Source organism: Palaemon carinicauda, chromosome 11 (genome assembly GCF_036898095.1).
Source record: "Palaemon carinicauda isolate YSFRI2023 chromosome 11, ASM3689809v2, whole genome shotgun sequence".
Taxonomy (NCBI): Eukaryota; Metazoa; Arthropoda; class Malacostraca; order Decapoda; family Palaemonidae; genus Palaemon; species Palaemon carinicauda.
Genome location: NC_090735.1, coordinates 139936462 through 139964268, shown reverse-complemented (window position 1 = coordinate 139964268; position 27807 = coordinate 139936462). Strand labels below are relative to the sequence as shown.

At 39.5% G+C, this 27807-nt stretch overlaps 1 protein-coding gene across 12 annotated transcripts in view; it reads right to left on the bottom strand.

The window, feature by feature from the left end:
- The window catches only part of LOC137650248 (probable glutamate receptor), a 514807-nt gene that overhangs the window by 75137 nt on the left and 411863 nt on the right, over window positions 1–27807 (bottom strand). For 3 of the 12 annotated variants that reach the window (XM_068383531.1, XM_068383537.1, XM_068383535.1), the window contains exon 13: window positions 22342–22508. The exons of 7 other annotated variants lie outside the window; for them this stretch is intronic. In XM_068383531.1, coding sequence (XP_068239632.1) covers window positions 22342–22508 — 167 coding nt within the window. Of the gene's footprint in view, window positions 1–404; window positions 542–22341; window positions 22509–27807 lie in introns of all 12 variants that reach the window. 2 more of the 12 variants (XM_068383533.1, XM_068383532.1) reach the window with 2 other exon arrangements.

Below are 27807 nucleotides of genomic sequence, written 5' to 3'. Positions count from 1 at the left end.
CCCTTTTTCGGTCTCGTAATGTTATTCCTATGATTATTCTTTCCATTGCTCTTCAGAAGAAAGGCAAAGTCCCCACCAATCATGCCACTAGATACTGTGAAGAAAACTGTAACATGTGCTAACTCCCTTACATAACGGCCAGTTCATCCTACATCTTAATCCACCAGGTGACCTATTCGATAGATTTCAAGTATTTGAACAGCCCCTTTTTACTCACATATTGTCTCATTAAAGTGAAATAAAGGAATACTTACAGATATATATTTAAACAATCAAGACTTTTTAATTTCCAAATAGGTATCAACCAAATTTTAGCCTATGTAATTTATGGTATATAATGCAAGTTCATCAATGACGTAATATTCCATGGCATGAACATTTACAATGACAAAAACAAAACTCACCTGGAGGTGTGTCAAGGTAATTGAGGCACTCTTTTTCTCTACTACTACTGTTCTGGCAGATGGATCCAAAGGTGCTGTTATTGATAGATTCATCAGCAACTCTGTCCATAATACCTCCCTCCTTCATCTTGAGCAATCTGGAAAATACACGGTGCTCTTTTTATATATATATAAAAAAGAGTAATTTAAAACAAATTCAGTATATATATATATATATATATATATATATATATATATATATATATATATATATATATATATATATATATACATAAACGCACACATACACACACACACACACACATATATATATATATATATATATATATATATATATAGAATGCATAGATATATAAATTTCTATATATAATATATATACTGTATATATATATATATATATATATATATATATATATATATATATATATATATATATATATATATAAATATAAATACATAAATAAACAAATATATATACACTATATACATAAATATATACATATATTATATATATATATATATATATATATATATATATATATATATATATATATATATATATATACATATATATATATATATATATATATATATATATATATATATATATATATATATATATATATATATACACATATATATATACATATACATAAATATATATATATATATATATATATATATATATATATATATATATATATATATATATATATATATATATATATATATATATATACACATATATATATACATATACATAAATATATATATATATATACATATATATATATATATATATATATACATATATATATATATATATATATATATATATATATATATATATATATATATATATATATACATATATAACATATATAGGCCTACAAATAAAAATATATATGTATAAATACAGTATAATATATATATATATATATATATATATATATATATATATATATATATATATATATATATATATATATATATAAATATAAAATATACATCAATGAGTTCTGGAATGAATTAACTAGGTGTGTAGAAGGACTGGGTAGAAGGAATTATGTAGTTGTCATGGGTGACTTAAATGCTAGAGTGGGCACTTGAGAGGTAGAAGGTGTCATTGGGAAGTATGGCGTACCAGGTGAAAATGAGAGTGGTGAGAGACTGGTAGATATGTGTGTTGAGCAAGAGATGGTGATAAGTAATAGCTTTTTCAAAACGAAAGATGAAAACAAGTATACATGGGTAAGAGTGGCACATGGAAGAGTAGTAGAAAGGACATTAATGGATTATGTGTTGATAACTAAAAGAATGTTTGGAAGATTGAAAGACGTGCACGTGTTTAGGGGTATGGCTAACGGTATGTTTGATCATTTTTTGGTGGAAGGAAAATTAGTTGTAGCAAAAGAATGGGGGAATAGAGTAGGTGGATGTAAAAGTGGGGTAGTGAGGGTTGAAGAGCTAATAAAACCGGGGGTAAAAATTAAATATCAGGAAAGGTTGAAAATGATATATGACGAAGTGAAAGTAAGAGAAACTGGCAATTTAGACGAGGAGTGGAAGTTAGTAAAAGAAAATTTTGTTGGAATTGCAGGTGATGTGTGTGGAAAGAAGGTTGTTGGAGGCAGCATGAGGAAGGGCAGTGAATGGTGGAATGAAGGAGTGAAGGTAAAAGTGGAAGAAAAAAAAGAGGGCTTTTGAAGAATGGCTGCAGAGTAATAGTATAGAGAAGTATGAAAAATATAAAGAGAAAAATGTGGAAGTAAAGCACAAGGTACGTGAGGCAAAGAGGGCAGCTGACCTGAAGTGGGGTCAGGGATTAGGTCATTCATATGAAGAGAATAAGAAGTAGTTTTGGAAAGAAGTGAAGAGAGTAAGGAAGGCTGGCTCAATAATGGAAGAGACAGTGAAAGATGGAAACGGAAGGTTGTTAAAAGGAGAGGAGGAAAGGAAAAGATGGGCGGAATATTTTGAAAGTTTACTGAATGTTGAGGATAATAGGGAGGCAGATATAATTGCTGTTGCAGGTGTTGAGGTGCCAGTGATGGGAGATGAGAATGAGAGAGAGATTACAATAGATGAAGTGAGGAGAGCACTAGATGAAACGAGAAAAAAGCGTCTGGTATGGATGGCGTGAGAGCTGAGATGTTGAAGGAGGGGGTGTGACTGTACTTGAATGGTTGGTGAGATTGTTTAATATGTGTTTTGTGTTGTCAATGGTACCAGTAGATTGGGTTTGTGCATGTATTGTACCACTATATAAGGGTAAGGGAGATGTGCATGAGTGTTGTAATTCAAGAGGTATTAGTTTGTTAAACGTAGTTGGAAAAGTGTATGGTAGAGTATTGAATAATAGGATCAAGGATAAAACAGAGAATGCAATCTTGGAAATACAGGGTGGTTTTAGAAGAGGTAGGGGTTGTATGAATGAGATTTTTACAGTTAGGCAGATATGCGAGAGATATTTAGCAAAAGGTAAGGAGGTGTATGTTGCATTTATGGATCTGGAGAAAGCGTATGATAGAGTTGATAGGGAAGCAATGTGGAATGTGATGAGGTTATATGGAGTTGGTGGAAGGTTGTTGCAAGCAGTGAAAAGTTTCTACAAAGGTAATAAAGCATGTGTTAGGATAGGAAATGAAGTGAGGGATTGGTTTCCGGTGAGAGTGGGGCTGAGACAGGGATGTGTGATGTCGCCGTGGTTATTTAACTTGTATGTTGATGGAGTGGTGAGAGAGGTGAATGCTCGAGTGCTTGGATGAGGATTAAAACTGGTAGACGAGAATGACCATGAATGGGAGTTAATCAGTTGTTGTTTGCGGATGATACTTTACTGGTTGCAGACACAAAAGAGAAGCTTGGACAATTAGTGACAGAATTTGGAAGAGTGTGTGAGAGAAGGAAGTTGAGAGTTAATGTGGGTAAGAGTGAGGTTATGAGATGTACGAGAAGGGAAGGTGGTGCAAAGTTGAATGTCATGTTGAATGGAGAGTTACTTGAGGAGGTGGATCAGTTTATGTACTTGAGGTCTGTTGTTGCAGCAAATGGTGTAGAGGAAGCAGATGTACGTCAGTAAGTGAAAGAAGGTTGCAAAGTGTTGGGGGCAGTTAAGGGAGTAGTAAAAAATAGAGGGTTTGGCATGAATGTAAAGAGAGTTCTATATGAGAAAGTGATTGTACCAACTGTGATGTATGGATCGGAGTTGTGGGGAATGAAAGTGATGGAGAGACAGAAATTGAATGTGTTTGAGATGAAGTGTCTGAGGAGTATGGCTGGTGTATCTCGAGTAGATAGGGTTAGGAACGAACTGGTGAGAGTGAGAACGGGTGTAAGAAATGAGTTAGCAGCTAGAGTGGATATGAATGTGTTGAGGTGGTTTGGCCATGTTGAGAGAATGGAAAATGGATGTCTGCTAAAGAAGGTGATGAATGCAAGAGTTGATGGGAGAAGTACTAGAGGAAGGCCAAGGTTTGGGTGGATGGATGGAGTGAAGGAAGCTCTGAGTGATAGGAGGATAGATGTGAGCGAGGCAAGAGAGCGTGCTAGAAATAGGAATGAATGGCGAGCGATTGTGATGCAGTTCCAGTAGGCCCTGCTGCTGTCTCCGATGCCTTAGATGACCGCGGAGGTAGCAGCAGTAGGGGATTCAGCATTATGAAGCTTCATCTGTGGTGGATAATGTGGGAGGGTGGGCTGTGACACCCTAGCAGTACCAGCTGAACTCGGTTGAGTCCCTTGTTAGGCTGGGAGGAACGTAGAGAGTAGAGGTCCCCTTTTTGTTTTTGTTTCTTTGTTGATGTCGGCTACCCCCCAAAATTGGGGGAAGTGCCATGGTATATGTATGTATGTACAGAAATATAAATATAAATATCAAGAAGGTAAAAGTGGAAGAGAAAAAGAGGGCTTTTGAAGAATGGCTGCAGAGTAATAGTGTAGAGAAGTATGAAAAACATAGAAGGAAAAATGTGGAAGTAAAGCGCAAGGTGAGGGAGGCAAAGAGGGCTGCTGACCTGAGGTGATGTCAGGGATTGGGTCATACATATGAAGAGAATAAGAAGTAGTTTTGGAAAGAAGTGAAGAGATTAAGGAAGGCTGGTTCAAGAATTGAAGAGACAGTGAAAGATGGAAATGGAAGGTTGTTAAAAGGAGAGGAGGCAAGGAAAGGTGGGCGGAACATTTTGAAAGTTTACTAAATGTTGAGGATAATAGGGAGACAGATTTCTGACGACTCCTCAAAATATATCTAAAATGACTCATACACTTGTCATTAACTCTCCAGAAGACGATCTGTGTGAAGTTTATTTCTGCCGAAGTCGTTTCTCCAGTCCCCCCCCCCCCACCCCCCACCCCGTCCTCGCCACCACTAGAGTTGTGCTCTTCTTGAATGAGGGTCAACTGCATTGCCTCTAACTCCTTCAAGTCTTCACTCGTAAACTCCTCCCTGTGCTCCTCAATAAGGTTATCGACGTCAGCCTCATCGAAAACAAGCCCCATGGACCTCCCGATTGAAATTATTTCCTCAACATCACCCTCAGGGGCAGGATCATCAATGGCCTTGTCTTCAGTTGAGGGTTTGAAACCTTCAAAGTCGCGTTCTTTCACAACAGCTGTCCACAGTTTCTTCCATGAGGAGTTCAAGGTGCGCCATAAAACCTCATTCCAAGCTTTGTCGATCATCTTCAGGCATTGAACCATGTCAAAATGCCCCTTCCAAAATTCACGGAGGGTGAATCGAGTGCTTTCGGTCACTTCGAAGCATCTTTTGAACAGGTGCTTCGTGTAAAGCTTCTTAACCCTGGATAGTACCGGTACGCTCCTCGGACACCCATTTAAGGATATACTCGGACGCGCGCGACCCCGACGCCAAAAAAAATTCTTGAAAAATCTGTTATTGCAGTAACCTCCTTTTTTCTTTTGCCAAAAAAAAAAAAACTTCAATGAATGCTCAAAACAACTGTAAAGATAAATACTAATCATCTGCAGAAAAACTATTTGTTATAAATATTTTAAAAAATTAAGTAGAAAAAAAGACCTTACATAAAAATTCATAAAAAAAAAGTTTATACATATATGCACAAATCCTTTTAGGAATTGATTCTTGAATGTTCAGGACACATCTTGATGTATTTTGGATGAAGTCAGACCCATGGAGGTGAAGATCTGAAATGAGAAAAAAAGGGTAACTTTTTTTGGCCAAAAAAATTTGTCCAAATTTCATGAATTTTTTTGGGTACCCAAATGAAATAGGAAGTGGCTATTTTTTTTAGGGAATAAACATATGTTATCCTAAAATAGAAATATGTAAAAAATCTTTATTATTTTGTAAATTACATTTATATCAGGGGCCATATCTAAAGGTAATTTTTTGAGTACTTAGAAATTTCGTAAAAAAATACATATATTTAATATATAATATGATACTTATGCAGGTAAAAATATACCAAAATATCACAAATTCTATAGGGAACAAGAATATATATATAGATAGGGCAACTTACGCTTCGGATATGTCCACAAAATGGCAGCCAACCACACTGACTTAGACTCCCTAATCTGCCACTTGAAATGTAGGAAGGATATGTCAATTTCAAGGTGTTATTTACTAATCTAATTATTCTTGGATATGCATAAAAATTATATGGTGGGTTGCTGGATAATTGTCGATTATTTTACGACTATAAAATTAAAATTCTGACCAAAAAAAAAAAATTTTTGAAGGGAAATAAAATCGAAAAAAAAAATGTAAAACAATATAATATTTTAGATAAAAAAAAATTTGATGATATTCAATCAAAAAAGAAGTAAACAAAATTTTCCGACAAATAAACATCTAGATGAATCATTACTCTGTAATAGTTCCTTAGTACGTAGTAATTTTGAAAGAAATGGGAAAAAACGAAAAAATGGCAATCACAGGAAAATCGAACACATACATATATATACGCCATATCTGGCTAAAAAAAAAGATAGGCATGGGTAGCCAGATCATCTAGAAACACTTTCCAACACTATAAAAATATAAGTTTTGCGACACTACTTGCCAATTCCTTACGGTAACATGACTAAGCAAAAAAATGCAAAACAAATAAAAAGGGGCACTTGCGGAAAAATGGCTCGGAAAAAGGGCTAACATTCTAATATACAGCATTTCAGAAAAAAAAAAATTCAGCCACGTGCTAGGCAAACCATCAAGGCACATTTTCCAACAAATAAACATCTAAATGAATCATTACTCTGTGATAGTTCCTTAGTACGTAGTAATTTTGAAAGAAATGGGAAAAAACGAAAAAATGGCAATCACAGGAAAATCGAACACATACCTATATATACGCCATATCTGGCTAAAAAAAAAAAGATAGGCATGGGTAGCCAGATCATCTAGAAACACTTTCCAACACTATAAAATTATAAGTTTTGCAACACTACTTGCCAATTCCTTACGGTAACATGACTAAGCAAAAAAATGCAAAACAAATAAAAAGGGGCACTCTCGGAAAAATGGCCATTCTAATATACGGCATTTCAGAAAAAAAAAAATTCAGCCACGTGCTAGGCAAACCATCAAGGCACATTTTCCGACAAATAAACATCTAAATGAATCATTACTCTGTGATAGTTCCTTAGTACGTAGTAATTTTGAAAGAAATGGGAAAAAACGAAAAAATGGCAATCACAGGAAAATCGAACACATACCTATATATACGCCATATCTGGCTAAAAAAAAATAGACATGGGTAGCCAGATCATCTAGAAACACTTTCCAACACTATAAAAATATAAGTTTTGCGACACTACTTGCCAATTCCTTACGGTAACATGACTAAGCAAAAAAATGCAAAACAAATAAAAAGGGGCACTCGCGGAAAAATGCACAACATTCTAATATACGGCATCTCAGATAAAAAAAAAGACATGCATGTGTTAGCCCAACCATCAAGGCACACTTTCTAACACATAAACATGAAAAAAAAATCAATAATATACAGAAATTCCTTACTACGTAGTAAATTTTTACAAATATTGAAAAAAAAAAAACAGAAATTGGCAACCGCAGTTAAATACCCAATATACCAATAACTATGTCGTATCTGACAAAAACAAAGTCACGCATGGGTAGCCAGATCATCTAGACACACTTTACAACACTAAAAAAGCAAAAGTTTTACGACACTATCTGGCAATATCTTACGGAAAAATTACTTGGCAAAAAAATGAAAAAAAATGAAAAAGGGGCACTCGCGGTAAAAGGCCCAACATTCTAATATACGGCATCTCAGATAAAAAAAAAGACATGCACGTGTTAGCCCAACCATCAAGGCACACTTTCTAACACATAAACATGAAAAAAAAATCAATAATATACAGCAATTCCTTACTACGTAGTAAATTTTTACAAATATTGAAAAAAAAACAGAAATTGGCAACCGCAGTTAAATACCCAATATACCAATAACTACGTCGTAACTGACAAAAACAAAGTCATGCATGGGTGGCCAGATCATCTAGACACACTTTCCAACACGAAAAAAGCCAAAGTTTTACGACACTATTCGGCAATATCTTACGGAAAAATGACTTGGCAAAAAAATGAAAATAAATGAAAAAGGGGCACTCGCGGTAAAATGGTCCTCGTGGTGATGAACGACATTTTAACTAAAAAAAAAATCATGCACATGGTAGCCAAACAATCCACCAAGACTTTCCACAACTGATAACCTATACAAGTTGTACCATTCTACGACAATTTCATAATACGTAATAACTTTGATAATTATGCAAATTACCTTAGAAGGGTAAACTCGGTCGCGCTCGACCCCGACGCGTCTCAGAAATCGGGGAAGGAGTACAGCTACAGCAGTGCACATCTGGACACTACTAGAGCGTGTAGGCGAGACACCTACTGCAGGTCGATCACCCACAAATTCAGTCACGGGGGTGAGTCACGTGAGAAAAACCTCTTTTTTTTTTGACGCTCGGGGTCGCGGACGACCCACCGTACCATTCCAGGGTTAAAGTTGGCAATCACTTGTTGGTCCATAGGCTGGAGGAGAGGAGTGGTGTTCGGTGGCAGATAGAAAACCTTGATAAAGGAGGAGTCAGGATGTATGTTGTCCTCGAGGCCAGGAGGGTGAGCAGAGGCATTGTCCAGTACTAGGAGACACTTGAGAGGAAGATTGTTCACTTCTAAAAAGTTCTTGACAGCAAGACCGAAGCAGATGTTTACCCACTCAATAAATATGGTCCTCATGACCCAGGCCTTGCCATTAGACCTCCAAAATACCGAGAGCCTATCCTTCAAGGCACGAGGATTCTCTGAGTGGTATACCAGTAGGGGTTTAATTTTTAAGTCCCCACTGGCATTTGAATAAAATGCAAGGGTATGTCTGTCCTTCATCGGTTTATGGCCAGGAAGTTTCTTTTCTTCTGCTGTGATATATGTAAAACGGGGCATTTTCGAGGGGGAAAGGTGGCAATGATAACTGAGGAGCCGTTGCAAAGTTATCCTCCTACGTTACTGTTACGGTACCTCGCGACGTAAACAAACGGCAGCCATAGCTGTCCGCCATCTTGAATGACGTCACGTCCATCCTCTTCATTCCAAATTTAGTAGCGTCTAAGCATAGTTTGGTTTTTCCCAGTTCTTGCTTTAACGCCATGTCGCAATCTTTAGCCATGCCTTCTTCTGGAAAGTTGAGTACCATATTCTTGTATAGTATAAATAAGCTCTAGCCATAAAGTAACGATTTTTATCCTTAAATCTTGTGTTTTGTGATGGAGCTGTGCCTTGACCGGAGGCGTCATGTTGCGACGCTGCTGTTCGCCTCACATGCTTTATCTAGTTAGCCAGAACAGCATTCCCAGTCTAATAACTAATTTAATATCATTAGTTATTTAGTCTTCATTTCTAGGAATTAGTTATATTATGCCGATAGTATTCTTCGGCGAACTTAGCCAAATCCTTCGCTAGCCTACTAGCCTATCCCCTAGGCTCGATGCCTAAGTGTTCATATTTACTTCCTGCATGATATAATAAGTGTTCCTAGTGTTAATTTACGAAATGAAGATTTAGGCAATTATACATACAAGATTCAGTGATTGCACATGTGTTATTTCGCCTTCTAGGGACCATGCAAGGGGTTGTGGTGGTCTTACCATCGACTCTTTTACCCCTAACCTAACGTTAGGGCCCTTGTATGCTTCCTTATCTCCCTAGTTACCTCATTTAAGGTAATCTCCTCCCTCAGTGGTAGCCTAGGCTGCATCCTAGCCCTCTTACCTTGAATGGCATTCGGGTAGGTTAGGCTAGGATTGTTCTTCCCTTCTCCTCGCCACTGTTCAGGGCTTGAGTTAGGACAGAACCCCAGAGTACTTGTCGTTCACCTCAGCTCACCTTAGGAGAATGCTTTCTCCTTCTGGTACTGGCTGGAGGATGAAGGTGGAAGGGCTCTACCTTTCCCCCTAGTCTGCACTTGGTTGGGTCAGGGCCCTTCCTCCCTGCAGCCTAGCGACTTGTCATACCCCTGTCTTGCCTAGCCTAGGAGAATGGTTCTCCTGGCCTAGGTCAGGCATTTTGTGGATTCTGTTTCTTTATAGTTTAGGACAGGACACTAGTGCTGTACCTGATCTGAGCTAACCTTCCCTAGGTTGGAGAGCGGTCTCTTCTCCCTAGATAGGCTAGCCCCAAACAGATTCCCTTCTCTTGGGAGTGTAAGGGTGTGTCCCCACCCCCTTATCACTCCCTCACAGGACCCTCTCCCCCTCCCCCACTCTGTCCCTTTGTGTTGGCTTGCCATTACACCCCTGTCCGCCGTCCTACAACTCCTCTGCTTGCCGGCGGGTTGTGGGATTGGCTGTGTTCTTCTGCTAGGTGCTCCGCTCTGCTGCACTTCCCAAACATAGTTGAACTATGGGATAGTGCTGGCGGTCGGCCTGCCGGCGGAAGACCTCCCTTCTTGAGTGTTCTCTGGTCCTTCCTTGGGCTACCATACGCAACATAGCCGTCTGCCAGCTCTCTGCCGCCGGATGATAGGCGTATCCTCCCCTTTCATGGGAACACTCCTTCCGGAGGAAGGTTAGTTTGAGTACTGGGTGTTACCCTTCCTTATCTTCCCTCCTTACCTTTCTCTCTCTCTATCTCGGTCCGGTCCACTGTCGCCTCCCCTTGCCGGCGCTAGGTGCCGGCATCTCAGGTAACCTTCCTGCTTCATTGGATGATGTCAGTGATGGTCTACCATTGCAGATTGCCTGCCGATTCCCGTGGCCGCCGTCCTGCCGGCGATCCGCCATTCCCAAAGTGTCCTCCTATATCTCTGCCACGTGGTATGTGGCCAATGATGAGTTCACCTCGCTAGACGGGCCTCCGGCCTGTCGTCAGTCTGCCGGCACTTCTAGCCTTGGCTTACAGTGGACAATCGCCCCTCCCGACTGCCGGCCCCGTGCCGGCAGTCGCTATCATGCAGCTGTGTAGACTAGCCAGCTCTCCTCTAGTATTTCATACCATAGAACGATGACTATTGTATACGGTTGTACAGTAAAACATTTCCAGCATATTCTGTGCTTCCTTGTGCAGTCTCTTGCCGGGACCAAAACCTACAAAAGGGGGTTTATTCTAATTTTCCCCCTTTTTCTATATAAACTGAATGATTTCAGCATTGCATCTCTCTATAATTAATTCCCCAGAGGAAGCCTAAGCTTGGCTCATCCGAACGGATGTTCTTCCCCCCTTTTAGAACCCTACAGGTTGTAAGGAATTAATTATAGTATAAGGTCGTGGCAATGGGCTGGGCAGGATTCACAAATGTGTGCCTTCCTACTTCTTTTCTAGCTCACATATCCTGAGCTCATAACCAAAAAGAATCTTATATTTTATGAGTTGCTACTTAAATTTTAATCTAAGATTACTGTAAGTCATGCTATAATGACTCTCAAGTACTCATTGTCTCTTTCTTTAACAGGAGGAGTACGTGAAGTGTGAGAGCTCCTTCTGCGGAGTTCATCGCCCTGACTTTTATGGGCATCTGGCGTGCCGGACCCACGCCGCCTGTGCCACCAAGAAGGGGAATCTCAATTATTGGGATCTGCAGACTTGTTCTGTCTGCAAAAGCCTTCTTGATGAGGCGTTCGATAACCCTCCGTCCGCGGAGGCCAGGGACAATGCTCGAGAGAAACTGCGCAAGTGGGTGCGCGATTTCCAGAAGAATGCCACAGGGCCTTATCTCCCCAACGAGAAGATGAGGGCCCTTCTCTTCCCTCAGGCATCGGCTGATGCCATGATCCCTAAAGACGAGATTCCCTGTGTTCAACTTACGGTTGAACCGGATGTTACGGCTGCTCTCCGAGGCTATCACATCAACGAGGTGGAGAGGATGTCGGACATGTCCGAAAATACTGAAAGGACCCTCATGGCTGAGGGTCAGGAGGAAGAAGAGGATCAGGTGGAGTTCACCGATTTGGAGGGCGAGGTTGCCTGAACACCTTCTGTGGCTTCTGCTGTGGTCGAGGAGCCAGTTCTCTCTACCTCTGCTGCTTCGCTTCCTGTGCTGCCAACCACACAAGATACCATCCAGGTACTGGTGGCACTCATGGACGAGATGTTCCGCAAGGGCCAAGAGGACCTCAAGAGACATTTTATGGGTTGGAAGCAACCGAAGAAAATCTCGGTCAAACAGCTTCCTCCTTGCTCGGTGTCAAATCCCTGGAGGTATGCTGAGCACATGCCAGTAACGACGGGGCGTATTTTCATCAACGACAAAATGGGTGCTGTCCCCCTCGAAGAGGTAGAGTTCTACCCAAGCTTTGAGGCATATCCGGACTGTTATGTCAGACTCAGGTCAGAATCGGCCTCCAGGGAGGAGACCGAACCTAAAGAAGAGATTGTTTTCAAGCACTCTAAGGTCCAGGCTATGCTGGCTGATTGCCTCAAGAGCCGAGGCTTCAGTAACTCAAAGATGCCGGCACTGAGCAAGAAGCATCCATCCTTTCTTGCTCCTCCTACCATGATCTTTCCCTTCATGAAAAAGGCTCTAAACGCGGTCTTGAAGGCGGTGGAGGAAGGAAAGCCCTGCCTTACACTGGAGGAATGTAGGCCTCTCTCCCTCGCCATACCCCCCGACGATAAAAGCTGGAAGGATATCCAGCTTACCTTCACGGTTGGGAAGCTGGAACCTGAAGTCACTGGCCGTAAGTTCAACGAAGATCTCCCCAAGCTGAACGACCATCTACTGCGTAGGGAACAGGACACCAAGGAGAGGCTAGCTGCCTCCCTATCCTGTCAAGTTCAACTTGAAGCAATGGCCGGGGACATTCGGGTCCCGGACTTCTACATGGTTCTTGCTAACACCCACCTTGCAACTGTGATGAAGGATTTGTATAGCTTCATCAAGGCCCAGAGAGCCTGTAGAGAGTTCGTGTTCGCCAATGCAGCTGTGAAACACGAACCCCGGAAACTGATCTCCTCCAACATCTGGGGCAAACATCTCTTCCCAACAGCTTTGGTAAAGGAGATTGTGGCCAAGGCTGCCACTGATAATCGGAACCTTCTCAACAATGGGGCATGTCCTGTAAGAGAAAGTCCTCTCAGGATGAAGGCCCACAACCTAAGAGGAAATCCTCCAAACCTAGACCCCAACAGCGTCAACCCAAAAGCCAGTTTCCGGCTCCCGCTACTCCCCAGATAGTGGCCCAGCCACAGCAAACCTTTCAGCTGGTTCCTCAGCCGGTGGTGTCCCAATCACCAATCTTCACCCCTGCCTACGAAAGACAGGCCACTACCTTTCGTCCCAGAGGTAGAGGCTCTGGCAGAGACTCCTCTCGTCGTCCTTCCAGAAACAGAGGAGGAAGGGGAGCAGGCGGCCGAGGTGGCAAACCCTCGGGAAACCAGAAGCAATGAAGTGCTTCCGGTGGGAGGAAGACTCCGCCACTTTCAGGATCGTTGGACCTTCGATTCTTGGGCACACAGCATCATCAAGAAGGGACTAGGGTGGAGCTGGATACAACCACCTCCAACCTTCCACCAATTCTTCCAGCCCTCAACCCCCATCCTAGAAGAATATGTCCTAGAACTCTTAAACAAAAAGGTGATCAAGAGGGTAAAGTCCACCAGGTTCCAGGGAAGACTGTTTTGTGTTCCCAAGAAGGACTCAGACAAGCTCAGTCATTCTCGACTTGTCCCCTCTCAACAAGTTCATTATGAACAACAAATTCAAGATGCTGACTCTTCAACATATAAGAGCCCTACTGCCTCACAAGGCCTACACGGTCTCAATAGACCTGGCGGATGCCTATTGCCACATTCCAATGAATCACCAAGCTTCCTCCTACCTAGGATTCAGGCTCCAAAGAAGAAACTACGCCTTCAGGGCTATGCCCTTCGGGCTCAACATGGCTCCAAGAATCTTCACGAAACTAGCAGACACGATTGTCCACCAGCTACGCCTTCAAGGCGTCCAGGTGATGGCCTACCTTGACGATTGGCTGGTTTGGTCGACATCGTCAGAAGAATGTTCGCGAGCCTGCAGAAAGGTGATTTTGAAAATCAACACCAGGAAGTCTCGCCTGTCTCCAGCTCAGAAGTCTCAATGGTTAGGAATTCATTGGAATCTTCAGTCACACCACCTTTCCATTCCTCTGAAGAAAAGGAAGGAAATAGCCGGGTCTGTCAAAAGACTTCTCAAATCCAAATGGATTTCAAGACGACAGCAGGAGCAAGTACTCGGCTCCCTACAGTTCTACAGTCGCCTCAGTGACAAACCCAGTGCTACAAGCACAGCTAAAGGATGCTTCAGGAGTCTGGAGACGAAACGCATCCATCGCTCAAAGAGATCTCAAAAGACCCCTACCAAACAGGCTTCGCTCACTCCTCAAGCCGTGGTCAGAATCAAGGACCTTGAAAAGATCTGGCCCTCTTCAACCACCACCTCCATCGATCAACATCCACACGGACGCCTCGCTAGAGGGATGGGGGGGGTCACTCCCACTAGAGACAAGTTCAAGGAACATGGTCTCCCCTGTTCAAGAAGTTTCACATCAACATCTTGGAGGCCATGGCGGTTCTTCTCACTCTGAAGAAACTATCTCCTTGTCCTTCGATCCACAATCGTCTAACTCTGGACAGCTCCATGGTGGTCAGATGTCTCAACCGTCAGGGCTCAAGATCGCCCCACCTCAACCAAGTGCTTTTGCCCATTTTCCGCCTGGCGGACAAAAAAAAAATGGCACTTGTCTGCAGTTCACCTGCAAGGATTCCGCAATATGACGGCAGATGCTCTATCGAGGACAAGCCCCATAGAGTCAGAATGGTCCCTAGACGCAGACTCATTCTCCTTAATCTCCCGTCAAGTCCCGGAACTGCAGATCGATCTCTTCGAGACGAGCGACAACAATCAACTTCCTTGATATGTGGCCCCATACGAGGACCCCAAAGCGGAAGCAGTGGATGCCATGTCCCTGGACTAGAACAGATGGTCCAAGATTTACCTTTTCCCTCCACCCAATCTTCTGCTGAAAATCCTCTCCAAACTGAGAACCTTCAAGGGAACAACAGCCCTAGTGGCTCCCAAGTGACCCTGGAGCAACTGGTTTCCCCTAGTCCTGGAGCTACATCACAAGCTGATCCCTCTGCCGGGCCCAGTTCTCTCCAATCAGGTGCAGAAGTCGACTGCCTTCAATTCATCAAAGAAAGTCCAAGACCTTCATCTCATGATTTTCTCTCCCTAGCCATGAAGAAAAGGTTTGGCATCTCGAAAAAAAAGTTTAGACTTCCTAGAGGAATACAAAACAAAGTCTACCAGAAGGCAATATGAATCATCCTGGAAGAAGTGGGTGTCCTTTGTCAAGGCAAAAAATCCTACGGAAATCTCCATAGATTTTTGTATGTCCTTCTTTATTCATCTTCAAAGACAAGGCTTGGCAGCCAACACGATTTCCATTTGTAAATCGGCCTCAACAAGACCACTACTGTACGCCTTCCAAATAGATTTGTCCAACAAAATATTTAAAAACTTCCGAAGGCATATGCTAGACTCTGTCCTGCACCTCCACCGAGACCCATCACCTGGTCCCTGGATAAGGTGCTCCATTTTGCCTCTAGCTTGGAAAACGAATCTTGCCCTCTGAAAGACTAGACTCAAAAAGAAATTTTCCTTTTTGCTCTTGCATCGGGAGCCCGAGTCACTGAAATAGTGGCATTATCAAGAGAAGAGGGCCAGATACACTTCGCCGACACAGGGGAACTTACTCTCTTCCCCGACCCTACGTTTCTCGCCAAAAATGAACTCCCCACCAAAAGATGGGGACCTTGGAGAATCTGCCCTCTGAAGGAAGATGTCTCTCTATGCCCAGTGGAGAGTCTTAAGGTCTATCTTCGAAGAACTTAAGACTTTGGCGGAGGACAGCTTTTTAAAGGAGAAACATCGGGTAGTGACCTGTCACTTAAACAACTAAGGGCGAAAATCACCTACTTTATTCGCAGAGCGGTTCCTGACAGTACACCCGCAGGTCATGATCCTAGGAAAGTCGTCTCTTCCCTAAATTTTTTCAAAGGTATGGATTTCGAAAGCCTCCGATCCTTCACAGGCTGGAAATCCTCAAGAGTGTTCTTTAAACACTATGCGAAGCAGGTGCACGAAGTTAAAAGATTCGTGGCAGCAGCAGGTAGTGTATTGAAACCAGCTGCTTAGTTCTGCGTAGAACAGCGAGTTATTTCGGGACTCTAACTCAACGGGTGCCTGTGTTGACCCTAGTGCGATACATAGTGATTTCAGGTGACACTTAGTGTCACAAAAGACTGTTCTTCCTCAAGGTGAAGTGACATAGATTCTAACAAGTGTGCCACATGTTCTCGGACATGAAGTGTAGTGTGACTCTTAAAGACTTTCGGTCCCCGGGAACCTATGTGTATAAAGGCAAATTCTTTCCTTTCAGATTCCACATCACCGTCTTTCAGTTCATGATCTATGTCTGTTATTCAACCATTTTATTGTAAATTATTTACCTTATTCTACTTTATTGCAATTTCTTGAATAAAATAGATATTTTATTTGCCATATGCGTCTTATTTCGCCTTTCCATATGAAAATAAATTGCTGTTACTGAATTTCAATGCCCCTAATTATTTGTTATTATATTATGTATAATAATTATCCTGTCTGAAATATACTCACCAAGCAAGTGAAATATTGTTCCTACACAAATATTTAACCTTCCGATCTGTCCACGAGACCAGCACGATCCTCACATCCAGGTGAGTTTATCTTCATCAGGGAACTTCGAGATGTTCCTCTGGTCCAAACAGGACCTCCCTGCCAGGGGGGCAGGAAGCCATGTCATTGTTTATGCCACTGGTAGCGACATATAACGGAGATGTCACGGTCTCTAAGGTCACCAGACCAAAGGAATATTGTTTGAAGTAGAAGGCACTTTGAAATGGGGAAAAACCACGATACACTAATTCTCTGGTACACTTCCATCAGGACGTCATGGCTTGAGCCCAAAAAATGGATTTTGAGCGAAGCGAAAAATCTATTTTTGGGTGAGATGGCCATGATATCCTGATGGACACGCCCTACTGATTCTAGTTTGGCCTGTCAGGCCCCTCCCTTGCATATTGTATTGTGGAGGCTGGCAGAAGCGCTGAATATGGAATGAAGAGGACACACGTGACGTCAGTCAAGATGGCAGACAGCTATGGCTGCCGTTTGTTTACGTCGCGAGGTACCGTAACAGTAACTTAGGAGGATAACTTTGCAACGACTCCTCAGTTATCATTGCCACCTTCCCCCTCGAAGCGTAAAAGCTATGTGGGGTGCGGATAGCCATGTGACGTGTCAAGCATACGTCCCCTATTGATATACGATATCCTAAAGGAAAACCTTTAGGGTACTCGCCCCAGAAGTTAGAATTCTGTGAAACCTTCGGTTAATTTCTCTGGGAATATCCACTGTAGTCATATATACCCTCAGGAAGCTACTGAAGGAACTTTCCATCTGGATGTCATGGCCATCTCACCCAAAAATAGATTTTGAGCAAAATATATATATATATATATATATATATATATATATATATATATATATATATATATATATATATATATATATATATATATATATATATATATATACATATATATATATATATATATATATATATATATATATATATATATATATATATATATATATATATATATATATATATATATATATATATATATATATATACATATATAGGTAGTCATCGACTTATTGCCTATGTGACTTACGACTGTTCAACTTTACGACTACTTCACTGTAATGACGTCACTTTTTCCTTAAAAATAATCTATTGCCCTGTATATAAATGAATTAATGTATCATAGTGAGTTAGTATGCTTTTATTGATAATACAGTATACAGTATACATTTTAAATTGAAAAATATTAAGCAAACTTTTAATATCTGCTGAGTTCATGCTCTATCATATGTCTGGTGACGTTATATTTCTGACAAAGCCGCAGAAAACGAGCATGCAAATCGATTGATTGCCTTTCAATAGGCTATTGAATCTTGTTAGTATTCCCATAATCAAAATATCGAGTAATGATACAAAGTATTTCATAAGTCTTTATCAGTTGTTGTTAGTACTGCGTAGCGTAAATTCGACTCTACAACTAGGACAGAATATCACATTTTACGCGTTTCATCTGTAATAGTAGATCAATATTTACCTAATGAAAGTACACTAATAAAACAAATATTTTCTTAAAAGTAATATATTTTCTTTTACATTATAAAAATAAAATACTTTTGCTGGATAAGTTTGAATTTTTTTCTGGCAAGAAAAATAGATAGTTTTACCTTTTTTACAAGTCATTCTTTGTCGAGTTCATATCACAATCACAGTGCACAAGTTAGGTGACGTCATATTTCGGCCGAAGGCGAGTGGCAGATAAGAATTTCTTACAGATTTGATACAGAGTCATCTTATTATTCCCATCTTTGAAACATCCACTAATGATACCAAGTACCAAGTATTTCAGTGGTCTGTATCAGTTGTTATGAGTAGCTTAAAGTACTATTTACTCTTAATTTCAGAAAAGAAATACTGTATATCTGGTGATGTCATATTTAGTGGCGGCAGGAGAGCCCGGAAATTGAGTGATTTCCATTCGATACTTTACCAAGTAATATTAGTATTCCTACTATCGAAACATCATGTAACGATACCAAGTATATCTAATAATGATTAAAGATAAATCCCATATATATATATATATATATATATATATATATATATATATATATATATATATATATATATATATATATATATATATATATATATATGTATATATATATATATATATATATATACATATATATATATATATATATATATATATATATATATATATATATATATATATATATATATATATATATATATATAGATAGATATATGTCCTGGCTATTGATCGGTTATGTGATAAGGTTTTAAATACATACATATACCAAGGCACTTCCCCCAATTTGGGGGGTAGCTGACATCAAACAAATGAAACAGAAAAGGGGATCTCTCCTCTCTACGTTCCTCCTAGCCTGACAAGGGACTCAACCGAGTTCGGCTGGTACTACTAGTGGTGCCACAACCCACCCTCCCCTGTTATCCACCTCAGATGAAGCTTCCTAACGCCGAATCCCCTACTGCTGCTACCTCCGCGGTATTCCAGGGCACCGGAGGAAGCAGCAGAGCCTAACGGAAACTGCGTCACAATTGCCCGCCATTCATTCCTATTTCTAGCATGCTCTCTTGCCTCTCTCACATCTATCCTCCTATCACCCAGAGCTTCCTTCACTCCAACCATCCCCCCAAACCTTGGCCTTCCTCTTGTACTACTCCCATCAACTCTTGCATTCATCACCTTTATCAGACAGTCATTTTCTATTCTCTCAACATGGCCAAACCACCTCAACACATTCATATCCACTCTAGCTGCTAATTCATTTCTTACACCTGTTCTCACCCCCACTACTTCATTCCTAACCCTATCTACTCGAGATACACCAGCCATACTCCTTGGACACTTCATCTCAAACACATTCAATTTCTGTCTCTCAGTCACTTTCATTCCCCACAACTCCAATCCATACATCACAGCTGGTACAATCACTCTCTCATACAGAACTCTATTTACATTCATGCCCAACCCTCTATTTTTCACTACTCCCTTAACTGCCCCTAACATTTTGAATCCTTCCTTTACTCTCTGACGTACATCTGCTTCCACTCCACCATTTGCTGCAACAACAGACCCAAAGTACTTAAACTGATCTACCTCCTCAAGTAACTCTCCATTCAACATTCAACCTCGCACAACCCTCCCTTCTCGTACATCTCATAATCTTACTCTTACCCACGTTAACTCTCAACTTCCTTCTCTCACACACTCTTCCAAATTCTGTTACTAATCGGCCAAGCTTCTATTCCGCGTCTACAACCAGTACATTATCACCCACAAACAACTGATTTACCTCCCATTCATGGTCATTCTCGTCTAGCAGTTTCAATCATCGTTCAAGCACTCAAGCATTCACCTCTCTCACCACTCCATTAACATACAAGCTAAACAACCAAGGCGACATCACACATCCCTGTCTCAGCCCCATTCTCACCGGAAACCAATCACTCACTTCATTTCCTATCCTAACACATGCTTTACTACCTTTGTAGAAACTGCTTGCAACAACCTTCCACCAACTCCACATAACCTCATCACATTCCACATTGCTCCCCTATCAACTCTGTCATACGCTTTCTCCAGATCCATAAACGCAACATACACCTCCTTACCTTTTGCTAAACATTTCTCGCATATCTGCCTAACTGTAAAACTCTGATTCGTACAACCCCTACCTCTTCTAAAACCACCTTGTACTTCTAAGATTGCATTCTCTGTTTTATCCTTAATCTTATTAATCAGTACTCTACCATACACTTTTCCCACCACACTCAACAAACTAATACCCCTTGAATTAAAACACTCATGCACATCTACCTTACCCTTATATAGTGGTACAATACACGCACAAACCTACTGGTACCATTGACAACACAAAACACATATTAAACAATCTCACCAACCATTCAAGTTCAGTCACGCCCCCTTCCTTCAACATCTCAGCTCTTACACCATCCATACCAGATGCTTTTCCTACTCTCGTTTCATCTAGTGCTCTCCTCACTTCCTCTCTTGTAATCTCTCTCTCATTCTCATCTCCCATCACCGGCACCTCAACACCTGCAACAGCAATTATATCTGCTTCCCTATTATCCTCAGCATTCAGTAAACTTTCAAAATATTCCGCCCACCTTTTCCTTTCTTCCTCTCCTTTTAACAACCTTCCATTTACATCTTTCACTGTCTCTTCAATTCTTGAACCAGCCTTCCTTACTCTCTTCACTTCTTTCCAAAACTTCTTCTTATTCTCTTCATATGAATGACCCAATCCCTGACCCCACCTCAGGTCAGCTGCCCTCTTTGCCTCATGTACCTTGCGCTTTACTTCCACATTTTTCTCTCTATATCTTTCATACTTCTCTACACTATTACTCTGCAGCCATTCTTCAAAGCCCTCTTTTTCTCTTCCACTTTTACCTTCACTTCTTCATTCCACCATTCACTGCCCTTCCTCATGCTGCCTCCAACAAACTTCTTGCCACACACATCACTTGCAATCCCAACAAAATTTTCTTTTACTAACTTCCACTCCTCCTCTAAATTACACGTTTCTGTTACTTTCACTTCGTCATATGCCATTTTCAACCTTTCTTGATATTTACTTCTTACCCCCGGTTTTATTAGCTCTTCAACCCTTAGTAGCTCCCTTTTACATCCACCAACTCTATTCCCCCACTCTTTTGCTGCAACTAATTTTCTTTCCACGAAAAAATGATCAGACATACCGTTAGCCATACCCCTAAACACGTGCACATCTTTCATTCTTCCAAGCATTCTTTTAGTTATCAACACATAATCCATTAACGCCCTTTTTACCACTCTTCCATTTGCCACTCTTACCCATGTATACTTGTTTTTAGCCCTCTTTTTTTAAAAAGCTAGAACTTATCACCATCTCTTGCTCAACACACATATCTACCAGTCTCTTACCACTCTCATTTTCACCTGGTACGCCATACTTCCCAATGACACCTTCTACCTCTCCAGCGCCCACTCTAGCATTTAAGTCACCCATGACAACTACACAACTCCTTCTGCCCCGTCCTTCTACACACCTAGTTAATTCATTCCAGAACTCATTCCGCTCTTCTTCACTTTTCTCACAACCTGGCCCATACGCACTGACAAAACCCCCAACATTCTCTAGGTTTTAAATAAAGGAAATAAATTGTGTGGCTTACATAAGACTTAGAAAAAAACTTGTAAAACAATAAGTGGAGACCCAATCTGAAGTTTGTTGAAGTTATTGTATGAAATGTATAATGTTGAGAGCAATCAAATATTTTTAAAATTGAAGTGAAAGTGTATGAGAATGTCTGTAATTGAAGTGCATAATACATACTGTATAAGAATTTATAGGGGGTGGTTTGAGGATATGAACAAAGTGGGATTAAATAGTTAATACAAATGGCAAAATGAATCAAAGAAATTTGATGGACTTGACCATGTGGAAAAAATAGATGGCAATAGAAGGATATGAAGGCCTACAGATGGAAGAAAAGGCCTTGATATTCATACATGCAGCAGTATGTACAGAATGAAACTACAAAATTAAACAAATTTATCTTTAACTTTCTTATCTTTCTTATGAGGGTCTTGCAACCTCCCTCACTCCTCAACAAAAAATAAGTTAGGGAATTTTAAATAATTCATGGCTATTTTTGCAAAGGTTTGCAATCTAGTACCTTTCTTCACAAAACAGAACATTAAACTTACGTGCGAGTGAGTGCATCTATGACGGGAGAACCTCTCTGACAAGCAAATCCCACGTGCGATGGCAGAAATCTTTCTTTACTTAAGTAAATTCTCTCCTTTCCAAAGACCACTTTAAATAAATTTGCAAAGTTATCACTTGTTATGAACACGAACTTTTCTTCTAGAACCTGTAAGGGATTAAAATCTGGAAATATAAAATAAGTAAATCACAACTTAATAACAATAGTAATATATGCTTGACTGTTGTAAATATTTGAGTTTGAGCACTGGTTGTCTCGTTTTCCGTTTATTTCCTGTATCATTTACACGAGGGAGAAATAAAAAGAGGAGATATTAATGAATTATAAGAAAATACAAGATAGCAGAGGATACTTTTAACAACGAAATCTTCTCAAATAAACAGTAGCCAAGGAATAAGCCAGAAAAAAGCCATTTGGTTTGGTGCAGAGTAACTCCAAAGTCTTACTAAGACTGAAAAGTTCCAGTACCTGGGACACTACTATGAACGAATGCCATCCAACAGTTTTACAGATGGCACAGACTTAAAATGGTTGTGGTGTATATGAGGTGGCAAGAAAATATATTTATTTATTATATCTTGAAATATTCCAATATTGGATTTTGTGATTTTCTCCTTGGTTGCACTTTAAAATACACTTTTTGTAAGAGCTCATTAATGGATAAAACCATCGTCTGTTACAAAAGTTGCCAACAGCATTATTTCTTCTCAGTGACGTCAGGAAAGTATCTACACTAATAGTGTAATGTCATAATTTAAATGAGCTCTATTGGTTGCAATAGTGTAAGTTTACTTTGAATTTCTGCTACATAAAATAGCTGATGATAATTCTAAACAGAATATCTCCATGCCTAAATGACACAAAATAAGGAAAGGCTTAGGTGTACTGAGCGCCGTCTCTTGATACAGTAGAACCAGAAGTTGTGACATCTTTGCATCCCAAACCTGCAAAGTTGCTAAAGAGGCACACTAACTGATATCAGCTTGTCTCTATTAGATTTTTTTTTACACAAAAATGAACCACCAAGGTTGTGTGCAGACATTTTCCTTTTGAAAGCAGCAATTACTTAAAATTTTCGTATGATAACAAATCTTAGCACTATGCTCAATGATTTATTTAATGTTTTTTTCCCAATTATGTACTGGCTAATAATTTAAATCTACCTTTCAATTTCCTGTACAGATTATCCTGCAAGTACAGTAATAACTATGACTTAAGAGTTTAATTTGCGACGTCACCGGCCTTGTAATTTGCTCATATATCACATCAAATTTCTCTATAAAAATAAAGTGAAATGCTATTAATCTGTTCCACTCTCCCAAAATAATCATACCTATTATTTGTTACATGTTTTTTCAATAATGAAAATATAACTTTATAGCAAACAATGTATAAAAAAGCACATAACAAAAAATAATGTAAAGAAATAAACTTTTAATGAAATCAAATGTATTTGGCTTTCAAGATGAGACGATGATCCTGGTTCGTGGTTTATAACTGCTCGCCACATAAAATAAGTTTGCGGACACCATTAGTAAATAGTTGGGTACTCGTCGAGATACTACTTAAGAGTTATTGGTTCCTTTGACTTGCTAATCAGCACTACATTGGATCCCTCTCTCTCGTTACGTCTCATTTATCATTTGCCTACACATACACCGAATAGTCTGGCCTATTCCTTCCACATTCTCCTCTGTCCTCATACACATGACAACACTGAGATTACCAAATAATTCTACTTTGCTCAAGGGGTTAATTACTGCAATGTAATTGTTCAATGGCTACTTTCCTCTTTAGCTTTAGTAGGCAGCTCTTCTAAGAGAAGGACATCCCAAAATCAAAACATTGTTCTCTAGTCTTGGGTAGTGCCATAGCCTCTGTACCATGGTTCTCTTTTCCACTGTCGTAGAGTACAGTTCTCTTGCTTTGAGGGAACATTATTCTATCTTATTTCTCTTCCTCTTGTTTTTTTTTTTTTTTTTTTTGAAGTTTTTATAGTTTATATATAGAAGATTGCTTTAATGCTGTTACTATTCTTAAAATATTTATTTTAATTCTTCATCACCTCTCTCGAAATTTATCTATTTCCTTACTTCCTTTCCTCGCTGAACTATTATTGCTTGTTGGAGCCTTTGACATTATACCATCCTTTTTTTTTTCAACTGGGGTTGTAGCTTAGCTGTTAATAATTATAATAATATTACCAAGCTTCTGTGTTTAATACTCAATACTTCAGGTTAGCCTTTTCCTGTAACCATAAACAAGCTACTTCATGAAAACTTTTTTTTTTTAAGTTTTAATGTTGTAGTGGTTTACGGACTGTGGCCAGAGGTAGCACCCGAACTGCCTAGTGTCTGAATGCCGACCACACCCCAACGTTCACTACACAAAAAACATACAAAGGTGGAATACCCAAAAATCTAGTTAACAGGTCAAGAGAACGGAGCACTGGGCACCACCCCTTGATTTATACTGGGCAAGGGGACTCAGCTAGAACCTTACTTCCCCCTTTTCTTCCCTTTCATTTAGCTTGCTGAATTTAAGTAAAATGTCAGAACCTTAGGTGAAAGAAAAAAACAATGAAAAAACAATTCTAAAAAACAGTGATTGAGAAGAGGACACAGTGGTGTAAGGAACTGGTATGAATTTTTGTCTTCATAAAAACAAAAAACAAAATATTTATATGAAAAAGAAAAAACTATTAAGATTACATTAACATTGTGTTGACAATTCAAATAAGCAATTAAAGGCAAAATTAGCCTTCCTTTACACTCCAACCTCAAGATAACAAGATAAAAAGAGATTTGAATATAAAAAAAACTATTCATATGCTGGACACTCACAAGTTTTCTAAACAATATCAAATCAAACATCCATAAAGAAATATAAAACTGTGAAAATACTGTACTACAATAATTTTCCCTAAATCAATACTGTCCTTATCAATATCCAATCTACCATTAGGCTGCTAAGTTACTTAAACATTCTTAACCTTTGAACAGTACGGCCGCACACGACGCTGTGCAGGTCTCTGTGGGCCCACAATAGCAATGTCTAGAAAATCTCCAATTGTAAACCTGCTCTGTGATAATGTTACATTGTTATCGAAACTTTTCTGACCAACTACAGTAGTGCCTAAATCTCTCATTCTTGGAAGGGGTTTTGATGATTCTGGAACAAATCAGACTAAACTCCAAAACAGTCACTCTCTTCCTAACATCTGAATTCACTTCCTGGGCCTACGACCAGAGATGCCATTTTAATAGCTCCTGTTGTGGTGGGATGTTTAAAAAACAAGCCCTACACCCTGAATCCCCCCTACTGACAATTATCTCAACAAAACAAACTTTCCCCTTACATTATCTATACCAGACTCTTTAACAAAAGGTAAAAAAACTAAACATTCCCTTAAAACTATATTTCCTTATAGTCTAGAATATTCTAACCAAAAAAAAAAAAAAAAAAAAAAACACCAGCAACCACACTTACAACTATAACCTTAAAACTATAGTAATCACTTAATACTAAAATAAACTGCATTCAAATAAATCCAAATAAATCACAAAAACTTAACACTATCAAAAACCAACAAACAAAAACACCTAAAGATATAATATATGTGTGGACACCTTCGTCCACACAATGGCTAACAGTCCTTTAATGCCCAATGCCACAACTCAGTTGCAATGCCACACTATGGCAACACCGACTCTTAGTCAATCCAAAAATGTATTAATTAATTTGAGTCAGGAGCGTAATCATCATCATCATCATCATATTTATCATCATCATACGTAATAAACAGATCCAAAACATATTCAAAGTCCAGAGATCAATAGGTCTTTTGTTTGAAAGAGCAGTCAAATGAAAATCCTTTAGAACAATCCAGGCCATCAACACTATCTTCAATCAAACAAAATTTTGCTTTCCAAAGGAATAAGGAATTCCAAGGAGGAATCATGGCCTGAAAATAAAAAACAAAACACTTACAAACACTCCTAGCTAACTAAACTATCGCACTTTAATAAAAGATAAATAAACTTTCTATTATTTGCAATCACAAGAAAATATAAACAAAACTGTACTCACTCAAAAAATAAATGATCACTTCCAACGCTGGTCAAATCAATAATAATGATAATCCAACATTCACACTACTGCCTCTGGCTGCAGTCAAATAAAAAAAGCATTCACTCCAAAACATTTACCATTGTCCTAACCTAGCTAAAAGTAAACAAACAACCTCATTTATACCAACAATCTTTCTCACAACAAACATTCAATACACTACCTCTCTCTCTCTCTCTCCCTCTCTCTCTCTCTCTCTCTGGATTTGGCAAACAAAAAATAAAAATAAAAAAAATCCTCCACACAGTGAACTATTAATGTTTATGACACCCCTCAAAACATTTCTCCAAAACTCCACCTGGGTCACTGTTCACTTTCAGAAAACACCAACGTCAATTACAAGTCTGGGAAGTGACTCCATCCAACTTATAAATGGGCTATGCTTAATGGTTGTTCGGGTCGAACTGGGTAGACCTGTGCTGACCTACCAGGCACTAGCCCTGCAACCATCTTCAGGCAGCAATCAAGCTGAATAAACTGCATCCCAAGCTGATTTTACTAAGCCCAATGGTATATCCAACCATACAACCATCAATTCTTCGTTGACACAACAGAGGACTGGAACATTAGGGACCTTCTATCACAGACAAGCACCTTGTTTACAACTCCACTGTTGCCATATGGGGCAGTCTAAATTCCCGTCTGAGTGTAAGGGGCTTTTTATCCGTACCTAGAAAGAAATAATAACAGATTAAGGCCCTTTTTAGGGGGCACAGAGGGCTATAAAAATAAAAAAAAGTAATAGTGTGTTTCATAACATTCAACCCAAAAAGCTTTCCTAGACACAAACCATCCAGTATTTCAATGTTATTCCATTCTATTTTGAAATCATTTAGGATAAATACCTTGTTATCAGTTTTGGCAACCTACTGTGGTAAATTTGGTCCGACTCGTGCATACCACCAGCTCCCAGCTAGGATTCTGCAACACACTCATTCTTATACTGTATCTTGTTCTTTTAACTTTCCTAATTTTGGGCATGAAAATGAATTACAGTATCTGTTCTATCTTCTCTTTCTTTGTATATGTCACACACCTCATCTCTTCCTGAAGTTCTTGGAAGTGAACAAGCCTTATTCTAAATATAAGCCAGCAGGTAGATTTTAAAATAATTTTAAAACCCCCTATTCACTGCAGCTCTATTTTCCGTTCTTTACGGTATTGTCCATAGGTCAATTATTTTGTTTAGCACTCTCAGTTGAGGTGTACTTTTCCAGAACCAGTGTAACACCTACCACTTTGGTGGTACTGGTACTGACAAATCCAGTATATATCTGTAATTGTCTAAACAAAGAGTGTGTAAGGTTTACATACAACA